General features: G+C 55.8%; 5 protein-coding genes across 5 annotated transcripts; 1 reads left to right on the forward strand and 4 right to left on the reverse strand.

Annotated features, from left to right (window-relative positions):
- Nucleotides 1-2,667: 2,667 nt before the first annotated feature.
- On the reverse strand, nucleotides 2,668-3,613 carry SCHCODRAFT_02688613 (uncharacterized protein; the record flags this gene model as incomplete). Its single annotated transcript, XM_003031815.1, has 7 exons — nucleotides 2,668-2,724; nucleotides 2,773-2,828; nucleotides 2,875-2,940; nucleotides 2,998-3,018; nucleotides 3,083-3,122; nucleotides 3,171-3,259; nucleotides 3,316-3,613. 7 exons carry the CDS (start codon nucleotides 3,611-3,613, stop codon nucleotides 2,668-2,670), a joined length of 627 nt encoding a protein of 208 aa, XP_003031861.1.
- Nucleotides 3,614-5,283: 1,670 nt separating this feature from the next.
- SCHCODRAFT_02625539 (uncharacterized protein) lies at nucleotides 5,284-7,806 on the reverse strand. The gene is made up of 17 exons (XM_050345302.1): nucleotides 7,409-7,806; nucleotides 7,262-7,350; nucleotides 7,174-7,213; nucleotides 7,087-7,107; nucleotides 6,968-7,033; nucleotides 6,864-6,919; nucleotides 6,765-6,815; nucleotides 6,678-6,714; nucleotides 6,582-6,629; nucleotides 6,509-6,529; nucleotides 6,278-6,459; nucleotides 6,159-6,224; nucleotides 6,089-6,107; nucleotides 5,993-6,038; nucleotides 5,740-5,935; nucleotides 5,661-5,681; nucleotides 5,284-5,606 (listed from the first exon to the last, which is right to left on the reverse strand). Exons 1-17 carry the CDS (start codon nucleotides 7,695-7,697, stop codon nucleotides 5,577-5,579), a joined length of 1,278 nt encoding a protein of 425 aa, XP_050199977.1. The 5' UTR covers nucleotides 7,698-7,806; the 3' UTR covers nucleotides 5,284-5,576.
- A 70-nt stretch (nucleotides 7,807-7,876) lies between these two features.
- On the reverse strand, nucleotides 7,877-8,616 carry SCHCODRAFT_02625543 (uncharacterized protein). The gene is made up of 2 exons (XM_050345303.1): nucleotides 8,512-8,616; nucleotides 7,877-8,462 (listed from the first exon to the last, which is right to left on the reverse strand). The coding sequence occupies exon 2, from the start codon at nucleotides 8,456-8,458 to the stop codon at nucleotides 8,240-8,242; it is 219 nt and encodes a 72-aa protein (XP_050199978.1). The 5' UTR covers nucleotides 8,459-8,462; nucleotides 8,512-8,616; the 3' UTR covers nucleotides 7,877-8,239.
- Nucleotides 8,617-9,804: 1,188 nt separating this feature from the next.
- Nucleotides 9,805-10,913, reverse strand: SCHCODRAFT_015880 (uncharacterized protein; the record flags this gene model as incomplete). Its single annotated transcript, XM_003031813.1, has 5 exons — nucleotides 9,805-9,808; nucleotides 9,832-9,937; nucleotides 9,988-10,072; nucleotides 10,170-10,287; nucleotides 10,663-10,913. 5 exons carry the CDS (start codon nucleotides 10,911-10,913, stop codon nucleotides 9,805-9,807), a joined length of 564 nt encoding a protein of 187 aa, XP_003031859.1.
- A 1,576-nt stretch (nucleotides 10,914-12,489) lies between these two features.
- Nucleotides 12,490-13,700, forward strand: SCHCODRAFT_02502703 (Zn-dependent exopeptidase; the record flags this gene model as incomplete). The annotated part of the gene is made up of 5 exons (XM_003032258.2): nucleotides 12,490-12,850; nucleotides 12,907-13,020; nucleotides 13,073-13,411; nucleotides 13,472-13,611; nucleotides 13,665-13,700. The coding sequence occupies 5 exons, from the start codon at nucleotides 12,490-12,492 to the stop codon at nucleotides 13,698-13,700; spliced, it is 990 nt and encodes a 329-aa protein (XP_003032304.1).
- Nucleotides 13,701-13,708: the final 8 nt, after the last annotated feature.

The following is a 13,708-nucleotide window of genomic DNA, read 5'->3' on the forward strand; positions in this document are numbered from 1 at the left end:
TGCGCGTCGTCGATGACATCCTGCGAGTCCTTTGGCGGGCCCTACTTAATCAAGTAGCCGCGCTATACGCGCCTCAAGCCTTCAGTCCTCTTGCCCTGCTGTGTCAAGCGAATCTAGATTATTGTTGGGGCTCGGACAAGCCTTCCTGCTGCTCGCCGTCATGCGGAGACACGCAGAGCACCGCGCAAGCGGAACTCGAACCATCAACGTGACTACACGTGACTTCGGATCCGAGACCGGAACTTCGGGTCCGAGCTCGTGATCTCGGACATCGCCGAGTTGAACTCCGAACCGAGCGTCGGCGCCGCCAAGCGCTGTCCGCCCCGGCAAGGGCTTCGCTCCCCGCGTATCGACAGTCCAGACTGTACGCTCCCCGCCGCGCAGGCCTCTGAGCCGCGTCGCGCACAAGGGAACGGGTGGAAACCAGGCCGGCCTTGCCTTGGTAAACATCAACAAGTGTGGAATCGCGCCCGGCATCGCGGCGCAGGAGGATACCCGACCAGTCAACCGCTCTACCGCCAGGAACCGCAGTCATTGCGCGATTATTCGGACAGGAGAACGCGCGGATAGGCGTTATAGTTGGATTTTGACTCAGAGATAGGCATTGTGTGTTACCGCGCGGTCTGGACGGCCGAGACGACGCGTTCAAGTTATATACCGAGACCTACATACGATTCGAGGAGTTTTCCCGCCCCGCGCAGAGAAGCCCTAGTACCTACACACCACACCAAATAAACACAACCGCGTTAACCCGCACTTTACACATCATAAAAGCCTGAACTTCCGAGCGCATTAAACCGCCTTGTGAACTTCAATCAAACCCGAAAGCGCTCGTCAGAACGCCGAGACATCCGATTGCCCCACTCGACTTCTCGCTTCAGTCCAGCTCGTCTGGAACTGGCATAAACAACACAATCTATCCCCAAGTAATATAAATACTCGGACTCGCCCGCTCTCGTAGCGCCCCCAGTCTAGCGTGTTCATTGCTATCGTGGTTGTTGGTGTTTGGTTGTGTGGATCGTCTAGCTAGACTGTACTTCGCGTCATTCGTGAGCGTACGATCCCATCACCACTACCGGTCCATCTTCTCGAGGAGGTTCAATTGGTTCGGGAAGAGCGACGCCGAGGAGGTCAAGTGCTGATAGCGAGTGAGACGGTTGTTTGGGAGGGGGCCTCAAGGTCGCACCATGGTGTAGGAGGTTCACGACTGCGATGGCGATAAGTCGGTGGTAGATGATCGTATCATACGTGTGCTCACCTCTGCCCCACCAGCATCCGATGTCGAGGCACTTGTCGTGGGTGAGATCTGTGGGTACGTCAGCCAACAGTCAGGTCAACGAGGAGCGGAGTACCCACCAAGCAGAGTCGCCGAGTGGCATGCGTCGAGTAGAGCCTGTGTTACGAGACCTGCTCGAGCTTGCGAGAGCTCTCGTCTTACCTGACCAGGATTCATCACCATCAGACGTCCAAGCGGCGCATCAAACTTATCTCCGGGAGCAGGCATTCGAGCCTTTTGCTACATTCCCTATGCTTGTATTGATCTAGTAAATGTCTGGCATACTTCGACCTATATCAGAGCTCGTATTCCTGGTTTTCCAAGGCGACGCAGGGGCTCAAAGCGCCACGGCTGACAAGACCTTAACACGTGCGCAACCGGTCCGAGGTTGCCTGCACAGCCTCAATCCTCGACGAGGCCCTTCAAGTTGAGATAACGACCATCCTCCAGCACCCAGATTTCCTGAAATATTTAGAAGCGCTCTTTATGCCATTTAGATGATAGTCATTCGCTTTGTCTGCTCCTCTCGCCACTCTGCGATCTGCTTTGCGGTCTCGGGAGTCGCCGCGCAGCTTTTGGCCGCCGGTCCGATGTCGCCGGCAGTCATGATGTTGCGCTTGCACTAAACCCTCACTAACCACCGTCGCCCTCTCTCCCATGACCCTCGCCTCTCGCCCCTCTCTCCCTACCCCTACCTCATATTTCTTCTTAACACTAACATAGCAGCAATTCTATTGCACTGGACTTGTGAACCGATGCGAACGCAACAACGCGCCGCGATGGTGCGAGGAGACGGGGGAGAGGTTCGTGACCCTTCCTCTCATCCTACATATGATACTCACCTAGTCTGCCAGCATCTTTGACAAAATGCTCCGGCAATACGGCACTACACTCAAGGATGCTGGTGATCTCCCTCGTCCCCCGCGTTTTCGCTGTCAGATTCCGAGGAGGTGTGGACATCCGTGCAGCGCTATTAGCAGCACGCGCGACCTCTTCGTGTCTTGCATCAACAGGCGCGCTGCCCGCTGCCTTGATCTGCCTAGGTTACCCTTTCCCCATTCCTCATATGTACCCCACACGCCCTCCCACTCATTCTCATGCTCTTGCTATGTACGCTTCCGCGGCGAACACGCCTTTCAACCTGAAAGCGCGCGTAGCTTGCGGGGTACGAGTACTGCTTCCATATAATCTACTACGCGTTCTTGTGCTCTTTGTCAGTGGTGGGAGCATAACATGCTCGGGTGAAAAGATTCACTCGCTCTTTTGCAGTTTTGAGTTCGACACGTCCCGAAAGGAGCAATCAACCACCTACTCGCAGGTCTCGTAAGTGCCGGGAGGCCAGTTTACTAGTACGGTTCCATTAGCGACGTCTTGTCTCCTCATTGTTGCAGTCATACCACTAGCTTGCAGTAAGGCTTGAGCGGCTTGACGAGGTATCGAAATAGGTCCTGAAAAGAAAGGTCAGAATCGGAAGATAGCGGCAGCGTCGCACGTACGTTGTCTTCGATGCATACGGTCCCATTCATGTCCGGGGCATCATAAGGTATGATATCTGCACCAACGTCAGGAAACTGAGCAAAGGGATGGACGTGCCTTACACTCGTCCTTCCCATCCTCTTCGGACCCTTTGATACGTTCGTTCTTCTGTTCAGCATGGCCTGCGTCTGTGGGTTGGTCAACGGGATGCTCATGGACCGAGGAGACGTGGCATCGGTACACACATAGGAAGAAGAAGCGGTCGCCTGTACAAGCGTAGCGAGTAGAGGGTCAGTATGAGCGCATGACGATGGAGGTCGTCAGGCTCACGCGGACCGCAATTGACAGTAAAGTTGGCGAGCTCTCGGCGCTGGGCGGCGGTCAGTCATAGCTGGGGTGGCACAGGAAGAAGACACACAATGTTCTGCTCCGTAGGCCATAGGTGATCCTCCACATCCTTAGAATCCTTCATAACAGTGATATCTTCCGGCCGAAACCTGTAGTGTCCTGCCAGCATGCAACCCGTCAGTCGCATCGTGCCCCACGCAAAGCTGTTGACGCACCGACGAGTAGCTTCTGAACGCGGTCAACGTCTCCGTGTGTCCCCTTGAGCGCCCAGTCCCCCCTTTCCTTGTATGCGATTCCGATGAGCAGCGCGCGTCTGCGAATGGGCTGACGGAACTCGCGGACGAAACGGCGGACTGTTCGCCAGAGATTGACGACCGAAGACAGCCGAGAACCACTGCTGTGCTCTGCTGGCGTCGTGTCGAGCGATGTGCAGGTCGATCGGGCGCCAATGTATCGGACATGGCTTCGAGGACCGTCTGCGAAGGCTTGCTTGATCTGCTCGAGAATAGTCATCGGGAGGGGAGAGTGCGAGTATCTTGTCAAATGCGAGATGTTGCATTTTATACAGCTCGGACGGAGGGCACATCGATTGCGTTTGTCTGGATATGGTAGGAAGGAAGAGTGGTAGAGATGCTCGCAGGACGAACGATCTGTGTGACCTTGGCGTGACCGAGCGATATCTAATCTTGTGCTTCCTGTACAGCCACATTTTGCTTACTATTCGGGGAAACTGTTATATTTCCACATGTTAGCGGACCCTTTTTATTCCCAGCGGAAGCAAAATATACCTCCGTACTTCTCTCTTGTGGGATTCCTGTATGATGACTGTTCTTCAAAGCCGGCCAGTTTCTCGAGAGCCAAACACTCCCGCGGTCACTATCAGTTTCGAAGCCCCACTACTCATGTTACCAAGGAGCGGGAGACTAGCATGATCAGCACGAAGGCTTCGTGTTCATTGCCACAGGAACCTTGTGTACCAGCCTCGTGCCCTCCATGCATTTTCATTGAGGCATTGGTACAGCTCTGGACGGAGCACTGCTATGTATGGAAGATCGATCTCCAGCCTGAGGTCTAAAGGACCACGCTCTCTCATTGAAGGTTTATCACCGCAAATAGGCGCCCGTTTACTATCTGGGTGACGTCCAGAGCTCAGATATGAAAGATGATGTTGCCTGGATTGGAAGGCAGATAAGATATGACTCGAGAGGACCCTACCCGCTCCCACGACAAGTCGCCTGTGCACGTTAACACGTCAGAGACAAAGGCTCCCAGGGTCTCCCAATGCGAACCATGGCGGAGGATGGAACATCCGCCGCTTCGGGCAGTCCAGCTGCTGCGCCGAACAATACCGCCGCGTCAGACATACCGCCCTTGACACTGCTGGCATATTGTATTTATGGAGTCCAGAATCCTTAGTACCATCGATGCGCCGGTCGCGCGCATCCCCACGTCTCCTGCGCACTGCGCGAAGCGTAACATAGTTCTCATCATACGCGCGACCCCCCATGGAAGAGGGCCTGAGGACAGAGTGAGGCGTGACCACGATTCCGGCGCGTGCAGCAGCGAACCCTATCATTGTGAGTTTGATGCACTCTGGTCTGTCATTGTGGGACGCCTTCTCCCGCATTCAGTCTCATAGCCGCAAGGCGCGCAAGCCTTGCGCCTCGCACTCATTGAGACAATGGACACCGTACGATCGCCCAGTTGGTACGCTCCAGAGCACCGCCTTTGATACACCTTCAGACACTCAACCGAGGCCGTATACACACACGCGGCGTCCTGGCGTGCAGCGACGATAGCTGGCTGCTCTGATACTGACTCCTTGATCCATGCTCCCCGCTGAGCTCTGCACCGCGGCGGAGTGTCTTTCCAGGTCTACTGATTGCCCTGCCTCAGACCGCGAAGATCGACAACAAGTAAGTATTATGACGAATATCATCAGGACCTGTGGCAGGAGAGATCACTCACCGGCTCCAAGCCACGCAGACAAGGCGGGGGTGTTGGCGTACGAGGATTGGGCCAGACCAAGACGCGTGGCTATCGATTGATGAGGCGGCTGCGCGCTGCTGGATAGCCTCGCCAATTTTCTTCCTCTCCGAAGGCCTCAATAGGTGATGTGCGCCGCCGCACGAGTCACCATTGTGTACGCCTTTAGATGCTGCCTTAAACGGCTGCCTCGAGGTTGTCGCTGATGGCATGGCGAATGAGATGAATCCTAGTGACATGCTAGACTCTACAAAATTATAGCACATTCGGTACATAGAGATCGTCTCGTCGACAAATCCCAGATGGAAACAATACACGTTATCCAGAGCCCCAAAGAAAGGGAAATATGAAGTAAACAGACAGCGGACAGACCAAGCGAATAAGATAAGACGAACGTCCTGGAAGCATACGAGCGAGAAAGAATACTCAAACCGAACCTGACGAGGGTGGCGACCAGGCCTGAACTTAACGTCTTCAGAGTAAAAGCGCTTTACAACCAGAGTCTTTCGACGGCTGTCTGCTGCGATGATTCGTATCAGAACTCAAGTCTGGACCGTGTGTTCAGAAAGCTCACCCGAGGGAGGTTCGACGCCATCTAGAGTAGGCGCAAGCGAAGCGTCAGCCTCGTCCCGAAGCAAGAACAATCCACCCACCTGAACCTTCGCGAGCGGAGGATAGCACGGGATTCGCTGGCTCAGACGTCGGGGAAGCTGGTTCGGTACCAAATTGAGGCATGCAAGCGGAGTCAGACGCAGGACCTTGCCAACGTCCGGGTTCTTTGCGTTCTTCGCCTTCCACTGCTCCCAGCGCTTCCGTTTCTCATCTTCGTAGGCTGAGGCAAGGTTCGCGCTGTTCGAGACCTGAGGTCAGCAGGCATTCGAGCCGCCCGCGTGATGGGAAACGCACCGGACGTGGGTGAGCAGTTCCGCTAGCGAGGGTCTCTCGTGGGCTTCTGAGATATGCGTCAGAAATCAGGCAAGGTGTTAACGGTAGTGGGATCACCTAGTACGCCAACCAACGTCTATCGAAGAGCACGGTCAGAGTATGCCTCTCTACAAACAAGCAGACGAACCTTTGTCATCGATACACCACTCGTCTCTATGGCCGACTCGTTGTCCTTGCAAGAGCTGATGCAGAGCTGTAGCGCACATACGGTCAGCGACAGACTGCTTCTCAGGGCATTCGACGTACCACGAAAGGTTCGTCCCAAGGGATCGCGGGTCGACAAAGTCCACAACAAAAGCGCCACCGCCTGACCAACCGATTCATTACAGGCATCATGACGTCGCAGCAGACGCTCTGCACGGCCTCGTTCGGCTGCTGCTCAACCTTTGGCGAAGGCTCCAAAGAAGGTATGTCGAGAACATCGAGTACTGCGAGCGAGTGAGACAGAAAAGGCAAGGACGGGTGGCGCACGCGAACCTCGATGCACCGTATGTACAACTGATGGATTGGTAAGCCCCCGTGGGCAATCCTGCACCATGTATGAGCTTACCTTTGCTTGTCCATCGCCCCACGTCCAGACACTTGTCGTGAGTGAGATCTGAGGCTGGGTTAGTAAAGGTGGAGGTCGATGGCGGACACTCCTTACCGAGCAAAGTAGCGGAATGGCACGCGTCGAGGACGGCCTAGTGGATGTTGTGTAAGTAAGGTCCTTGCAGCGTAGACAAAGTCGTACCACCAGCTTGCAGTGCGGCTTGAGTGGCTTGACAAGGTAGTCGTGTAGGTCCTGGAATCCAGTCAACGCGAAGGAAGTGCACGACCGGCCGTCACATACGTTGTCTTCGATACATCCTTTTCCATCCATATCTAGCACGTCACAGGGGATGATGACTTCCGCCGGGTCAACGAGCGTAGAGAGGAATGGGATGTCCGTCTTACATTCGTCCTTCCCGTCTCTTTCCGACCCCTTGATACGCTCGGTCTTCTGACCTGCATGCCCCGCGTCTGCAGCGAGATCAGAAGGAGGCTCGAGTCCGCTGACTCGAGTATCGACGCACATAAGAAGAAGAACCGGTCGCCTTGCCGCGTGAAAGAGAAACGGTTAGCCGTGGCCCTCGGTGAAAGAGAAGGGTCGAAGAGCGTACGTGGGCCGCAGTTCAGGGTGAAGTTCTTGAGCTCACGGCGCTGGGACGGGTGAGACAGGGTTCGAAGATACGAGTGAAGGGCGCGCACTATGTTCTTCTCCGTAGGCCACAGGTGCTGCTCGACACCCTCGGCATCCTTCATGATGACAATGTCCTCTGATCGGAAGGCATAGCGTCCTGCGAGCACGCAAGCCCGTCAGTAGCGTCGTGTGTCCTTTCACAGCTATACACGCACCAGAAAGCAGTCTCTGCACGGAGTCTACATCGCTATGTGTTCCCCTCAGCGTCCATTCCTTCCTGTTTCCGTACGCAATCCCGATGAGCAGCGCACGCTTGCGGAAGTGGGAGAGGGAGTAGACGGTATGCCAGACGTTGGCAACAGCAGTCCACCTGGAGTTGATCTTGGGCCTCGATCCTAACGTCGTTTCCGCGGGGGAGGCGCAGGCTGGTCGCGCGCTGGCCTGTTGAGCACAGCTCCGCAGATTATTAGCGAAGGTGCGCTTTATAATGTCGAATAGGCCCATCGCTAGATATGAGGGCCTGGTCGAGGGGCGGATGCTCCATCTTATACGGTGCGGGCCAAGGGCACATTGCACCCAACATGCAATTTGGATGTGTAGCAGTCGAGGTGAGAGACGAAGATTAGATTTCGCCAACGCACCGCCAGATGGGGAAATACTTCCGACGTGATCGGGCCAGAAGCCGTCAAAATTAATGATTCGTCAAACTCTCCTTCCTATCACAGCTGTCGCTTTGTTTTCCTCCCGGGGATGCCGGTGTCTAACTGTCGTCGGACCCTTTTAATTGACAGCGGAAGTAGATTTGCTGCCGCCCTTTCTGCATTTTATTGCAGAGTACTCCTGTATTTCAAGCCTGCGAACCTCGAAAGCTTTCCCCGCCGCAGTTTCTTTCAGTCTCAAGTCCCCAAGCCTCGCGTTGACAGCGCCGTCCAGTGTGCAGACTCAACAGACTGCGTGTTTCATCTTCCAGACTCCTAGGAAAGGAGGAGGATGTCCATTGTCGTCAGGATGCTCTGATCAGCGTGGATCTTCGTCAAAGACTGCAGTCAGCCTGAAGCTGTACTGGTGCCTGCCGTAAGCACGACACTGTCCTGTGCGCGCATCGCTTGATTGAATTGTACGGAAGGGACCATAGAGTTCGCGCCGTCTCTGAGTGAGGTGCCGACGCTGCTGGCCTCTTGTCCACGCTTCCTACACGCATACCCCGCCCCTGAAGAGGGTAGCAGACCCACTCGCCAGCTGATCAGTGCGCTGGAGATCATCATAGCTCTTGAGTCTTCGTCAGTCTTACCTATCGCGAAATCCCTGGGATGCTCACTGCCAGGGGCATGCTGTGTGAGGCGCGCGTGTTCTCCATGTCCAATCCTCGAGGCCGTAGCCAGGCTACACTCGAACGAGTGTCGAGCGCGCCCTGGCAACCTGGGGGATGGCTGAGCTTGAGAGTCAATCTTGATCTATTGGTCTGATCGACGTCATCTCGTGAACTCATCGAAGCCAATCCCGAGACGGGCATGCGTCGCGACGCCATTGAGATCGACGTGCGGGGAGATAAGATACGAGCCACAAATGAACGTATGAGCCTGCAAAAGCAGCCATGAGGGAGACGAAGTCTCGTGCGGACGTGCGTGAGGCATGGATTCTCAAAGCTGACGGTCGTTCGCAGAGGTGTGAAGAGGACCTCTGCCACCCAGGAAGTCCAGCTCGTGCACGCCATCATGCTGTCGCGCTCGACTCGCAGACTTACCTCTCTGCTGTTGCGTTGCCGCATCGAGCTCCACAGTGCACGAAACAGTCGTCGGCCAGGCGCGCATGCTCAGCCCCTTGTCGCGGGTGCACTTGGATCTGGAAGAAAGGTCAGAGACAGGTCAGAGTCACGGAGATGTATACGATTCTGACTCACCCCGAGGTCTGGAGCGCGAAGAGCTCGCATCATGGTAACAAATATGTTGTGGAAGAAGTTCATTGGACACAAAGTCTTACATTGCAAGCGCATCCCACGGCCACCGCGTTCCTGCACAGTGCATCATGAGGTTGCCACAAACCACGCGCGATCGCCCACGCACAGCCTGATACACCCTTCAGTAGCCCCATTCAGCGCGTGCGGCCTCTCTGCGTACAGCAACAGCAACACGCAAACAACGTCTCGCCGGAGACCCAACGAGCTGTGGCGGGAAACGCGGCAGCTCGTGCTCCTCCGCCCGCACGCCGTGAAAAGCGGCGGACTGAATCAGTTCATCTGCATCAGCTGCAGTGGTAGGGCAAGGGCAAGAGCACTCACTAGCTCCAAGGCACGCAGACTCCCACGCTTTGAGCGCCGTCGAGGGGGGACAGGACAGAAGGAAGCGGGGAGATGAAGCGCATCATAGCGCCTCGAGGAACAGCCTCGTGCAGAACATAGTCGCCGATGCAGTGCGTGCACAGCGCGAGGCACCATCTTGCTCATCTCATCATATACAACCCAATGAAGTAGCCTCCTGGTTGGTCGGTGATCGCTCGTCAAGCCCAAGGTCAGTTGCCCTTGATGCCTGCGGGATGATCGAGGCGAGGCAGGAAAATTCGCGTGGAATTTAGGATTCCTCCTCTAGAGTCAAAGAGCGAGCATAATACATCCCTAACTGATGGGGAACGAACGCAGAACAGAGTCTTTTTGAACCAGTTGACTGCCTGCTCAAAAGCACGCTCGAATCCCTCCTTGACTGCAGGAAGCGCTAGATTCGGTCGCGCGGCGAAGCCGTGCGCGGTGCCTAGCCGCCATGTGAGAAGGTTGCGCGCAGAGAGGTGCGAGATGGCGTACCAGGATACACCTTGAACTCGTACTCCATGAAATCGTCCTTCCCCTTGCGCGAGGCGAAGATTGCCTCGGCATTGTCGATTTGCTTCTGCTTGATGTATTCACAGTCTTTCGTGTATCATGAGTACGAATGGGCGAGAATCAGCGCGCTTGAGGGCCCCACCTTCAGCGAGGGCTCAGGATACGGGCACGCGGATAGCTTTGAGCTGCTCATCCTTATAGCCGCCGGGATGAACGATGACGGCGCTCTCGATAGCGTGGGTTTGCGCGATATGGTAGAGCCGGCTTCCACCCCAGCAATAGCTACACACGGGAATGTCAGTCACCCTCATCGCAGAATACACGGAGGTCTGCTTACCCGATCGAGCCGACGCTTGTGTACTCGTACTTGGCGCGAATCTGCTCGATGAACTGCAGATCAAGTAAGTCAGTAAGATATTTGGGCGACGAAATTGAAGAAGAACCTTGGTCGTGCGCGCTGCCGCCCTGGAGGGTCTGCTGCGTATGACCCTCGGGAGACGAGTAATGAGTATCCAAAAGTACTTCATAGACGACCACCACGAGATCTTCACGCCAGGTCTGTCCGGCAATTAAATCTCGTCGGCGCGAAGGAAGGGGGCAGCTGGAAGGCCGTCCGTTATCAGTTCGCTGAAAACAAGCATGTAAGGTAGCACTTACGGTCGAAGAAATTGGGGACCCACTACGTCGCACCCAAGCTCTTGGGAGAACCGGTCGGCTAATAACTTCGGGTTAGGGAGGTTGAGGCCGAAGATGTCGGTCAAGAGCACGACGGCGCGGTGGGAAGGCGTCCATTGTTCTGAAGGTGCGTTTGGGGACGCAAGATACGCATCCAACATCAGGTCATTTCGCAGGACACCCTTGGGCTCGCCCGGAAGGGGAAAGCCGCGGACGCAGTGGGGACACGACATGGCGGAATGGCGGCGGGTAGGTACTTTCCAAAGGCCAAGCGAAAGGGGTTCGGCCAAGGACCGCGAAGGGGATACAGGAGAGGAAAGAAGGGGACCACGCTGCCACCGTCAGACTATCGCCTCAACTCAGATACTTGAGGCCCTCTTTGCGGCCGAGTCCCGTCCAGGTGACAAAAAATAGCGTCAGCCATTGCGGGAATCTATGCAAGGGTGAGCTTCTTCAGCTATAGATACGAACATCTCTGAAGAGGAACAATGGACACGTCGGGCGACTACCGCGTCTGACATGATGCCAATTTGTCGAAGGCCACGCAGACGCTCGGCACCAGGGTGACCAGTGGTCCAAAATAACGCATTTGACAGAGACTAGAGACGAGCTGGAGGTCGGCGATGCTGGTATTGCGTTGACCGAGAAGGGAGTACCAAAGGCCATCGGAGTAGGAGTCAAGCCGGTGGATGTGCTTTGTCTGCCACGCGATCGTCGGTCTTTGCCGAAAGTACATTTTGTCCCAACCGCTCATCTTGTGTGCTGCTGCGCTGCATGTATCCCGTCTTCGACCTTCGCTATCTCCATACCCACGTGAAACAAAGGACTATACGCATGTAAGGAGCTGACCGTTAAACTCGCGCATCATTTCATGCCGGCCTTGATTCGTTGGGACGAAAGTTAGACGCGCCCGACCTTCAGCTACTGTGCAGCAGGTTAGCCCATCCCCGACGATCCTGCTCATCCGATGGGAAGGCAAAGTGCTCGTAGATATGCAACCCATATTCTAGTTGAAGGATCGTACACCATGACTGGACAGGCGGGCGTGACGGGAGGTACGGTGCGGCGTCATTATGAGGTGCGCCCATCGCAACCGACGAGCGGCGTGAACCACTTTCACGGTGGGTTACGTCCTATCTGACATGTCCTCGATTCTCTTGGAAAGGTGGGCCTTTCGAGAGTCATGATCCTCGTATGGCGGACGAAAGAGGTAGCACACGATGCCGGGCCTTGACTCTGCTGCGTGATTCGCCCTCGCGCGATATTCTCCTTTCTCATCAGAACTTCTCAAACCGGGTCAGGTGGCACGTTAGTACCGGTGGTGACCTCGTAGTTGACCCACAGCACACTCAAGGTCACCTCGCCTGCATGCGCGCCGACGTTCAATAAGCTAAAGCCGAGGATGTGCGCGTATGTAATGTTAGGCCCCACTCCACTCCTTCCATCCTGACCGTCCTACAGTGCAGTCTAACCGGTACTCTCAAGCCATCTGACGAGCTCACTTAGTACTAATGGGAGAAAAGTGGCCTGAAAAGTGCATATAAACTAGCAGTAGTAAGCCTTGTCTCAGCATCGACTCGCCTTTCCTCTCATTCTGACACCATGAAGTGTACCTGGACGACCATACTTTCTCTTGTTACTCTCGCCAGCTCGGTCGTTGCGTCTCCAGCGCATTCCGACGATGTCCGCCTCATCCAATTCAGAGACGCGTCCGGGGGCATTCAAACCGAATGGGTCCCCACATCTGCGCTGAACTACCTGGCGCAGACTCACGACAATGTTGACCGCACGGCGAACGAGCTTGACGGCATGTCGCTCGCAGCTATCGACGCCATATCGAGTGTCCGACGCGGTCCTGGCTTCCTCGACATCACCCAATCGAAGGGCACACAGACGCCCGGCGCCTCAGCCCCACCTCCCTCCGCCGAGCGGGTATATCCTCCGCCCGACCCGTCGAGGTACCCATTCCTGCAGAGTCGCTTCTTCAAGCAGGTCAACGCCACTGGTCTTTACAACACCGTCGACACGCTCTCCAACGGCTACACGACGCGGGCTTACCAGTCGCCTAACGCTCGAGCGCCCGCTCTATGGGTTCAGGACCAGTTCAAGGCTGTGTTTGGCTCTGGTAACGTGCGGCTCCTCGAGAATCCCGATTTCGATCAGCCCAATGGTGAGCTGCTCTTCTGACTTGTTGTACGCTCAGACGTGGAGTTTACTCAAATGCAGTCATCGCGAGGATCCCTGGTACGAACAGCAATGAGGTCGTGATCCTCGGGGCGCATCTCGACTCTACCGCCGGTAACACCAGCAGCGCCGGTCGTGCTCCTGGTGCAGACGATGGTAGGTCGTATCCTTTCGTCCTCGTGTCGCACATCTGATTTCTGAACCCTAGATGCCTCCGGCATCGCCGTCGTCCTGCAAGTCGCCCAGATCCTCGCCAGAAACAACTACCGTGGCTCGCGCACCATCGAGTTCCACGCGTACGCCGGCGAGGAGGGCGGCCTGAAGGGGTCGCAGACCGTCGCTAGCAAGTACGCCGCTGCCGGCGCCAAGGTCACCGCGATGCTGCAGATGGACATGGTCGCGTACCAGATGCAGACCAAGCCCGTGCTCACGCTGCTTACGGACACGGACCCGTCGCTGATCGGGTGGACCTTCAAGCTGTTGGCGGCGTATCTGGGAAACGACGATATCCGTAACAGTACTTGCGGTTATGCCTGCACCGACCACTGTGAGCGGACCGCTACTTCTTCGTATAATGTGAGCAACTGACCTGGGTCTTTCTCGGCAGGGTCCTGGTACGATCTCGGATACCCGGCCGTGTCGATCGATGAGGCGGGGCCCAATGACCCCACCCTCAACCCGTACTACCACAGCACAGGGGATACCATCGACAAGCTCAACTTCAACAAGACGTGCGAGTTCGTGAAGGTGAGTTATATCTGTCTTCCGTTCTGCTCTCATTGTTTGCTGACCGTTATCAGATGGGACTTGCGTTCCTGGTCGAGCAAGCCGCCTGAGAGCGCTG

Source organism: Schizophyllum commune (assembly GCF_000143185.2).
Source record: "Schizophyllum commune H4-8 unplaced genomic scaffold SCHCOscaffold_6, whole genome shotgun sequence".
Taxonomy (NCBI): domain Eukaryota; kingdom Fungi; phylum Basidiomycota; class Agaricomycetes; order Agaricales; family Schizophyllaceae; genus Schizophyllum; species Schizophyllum commune.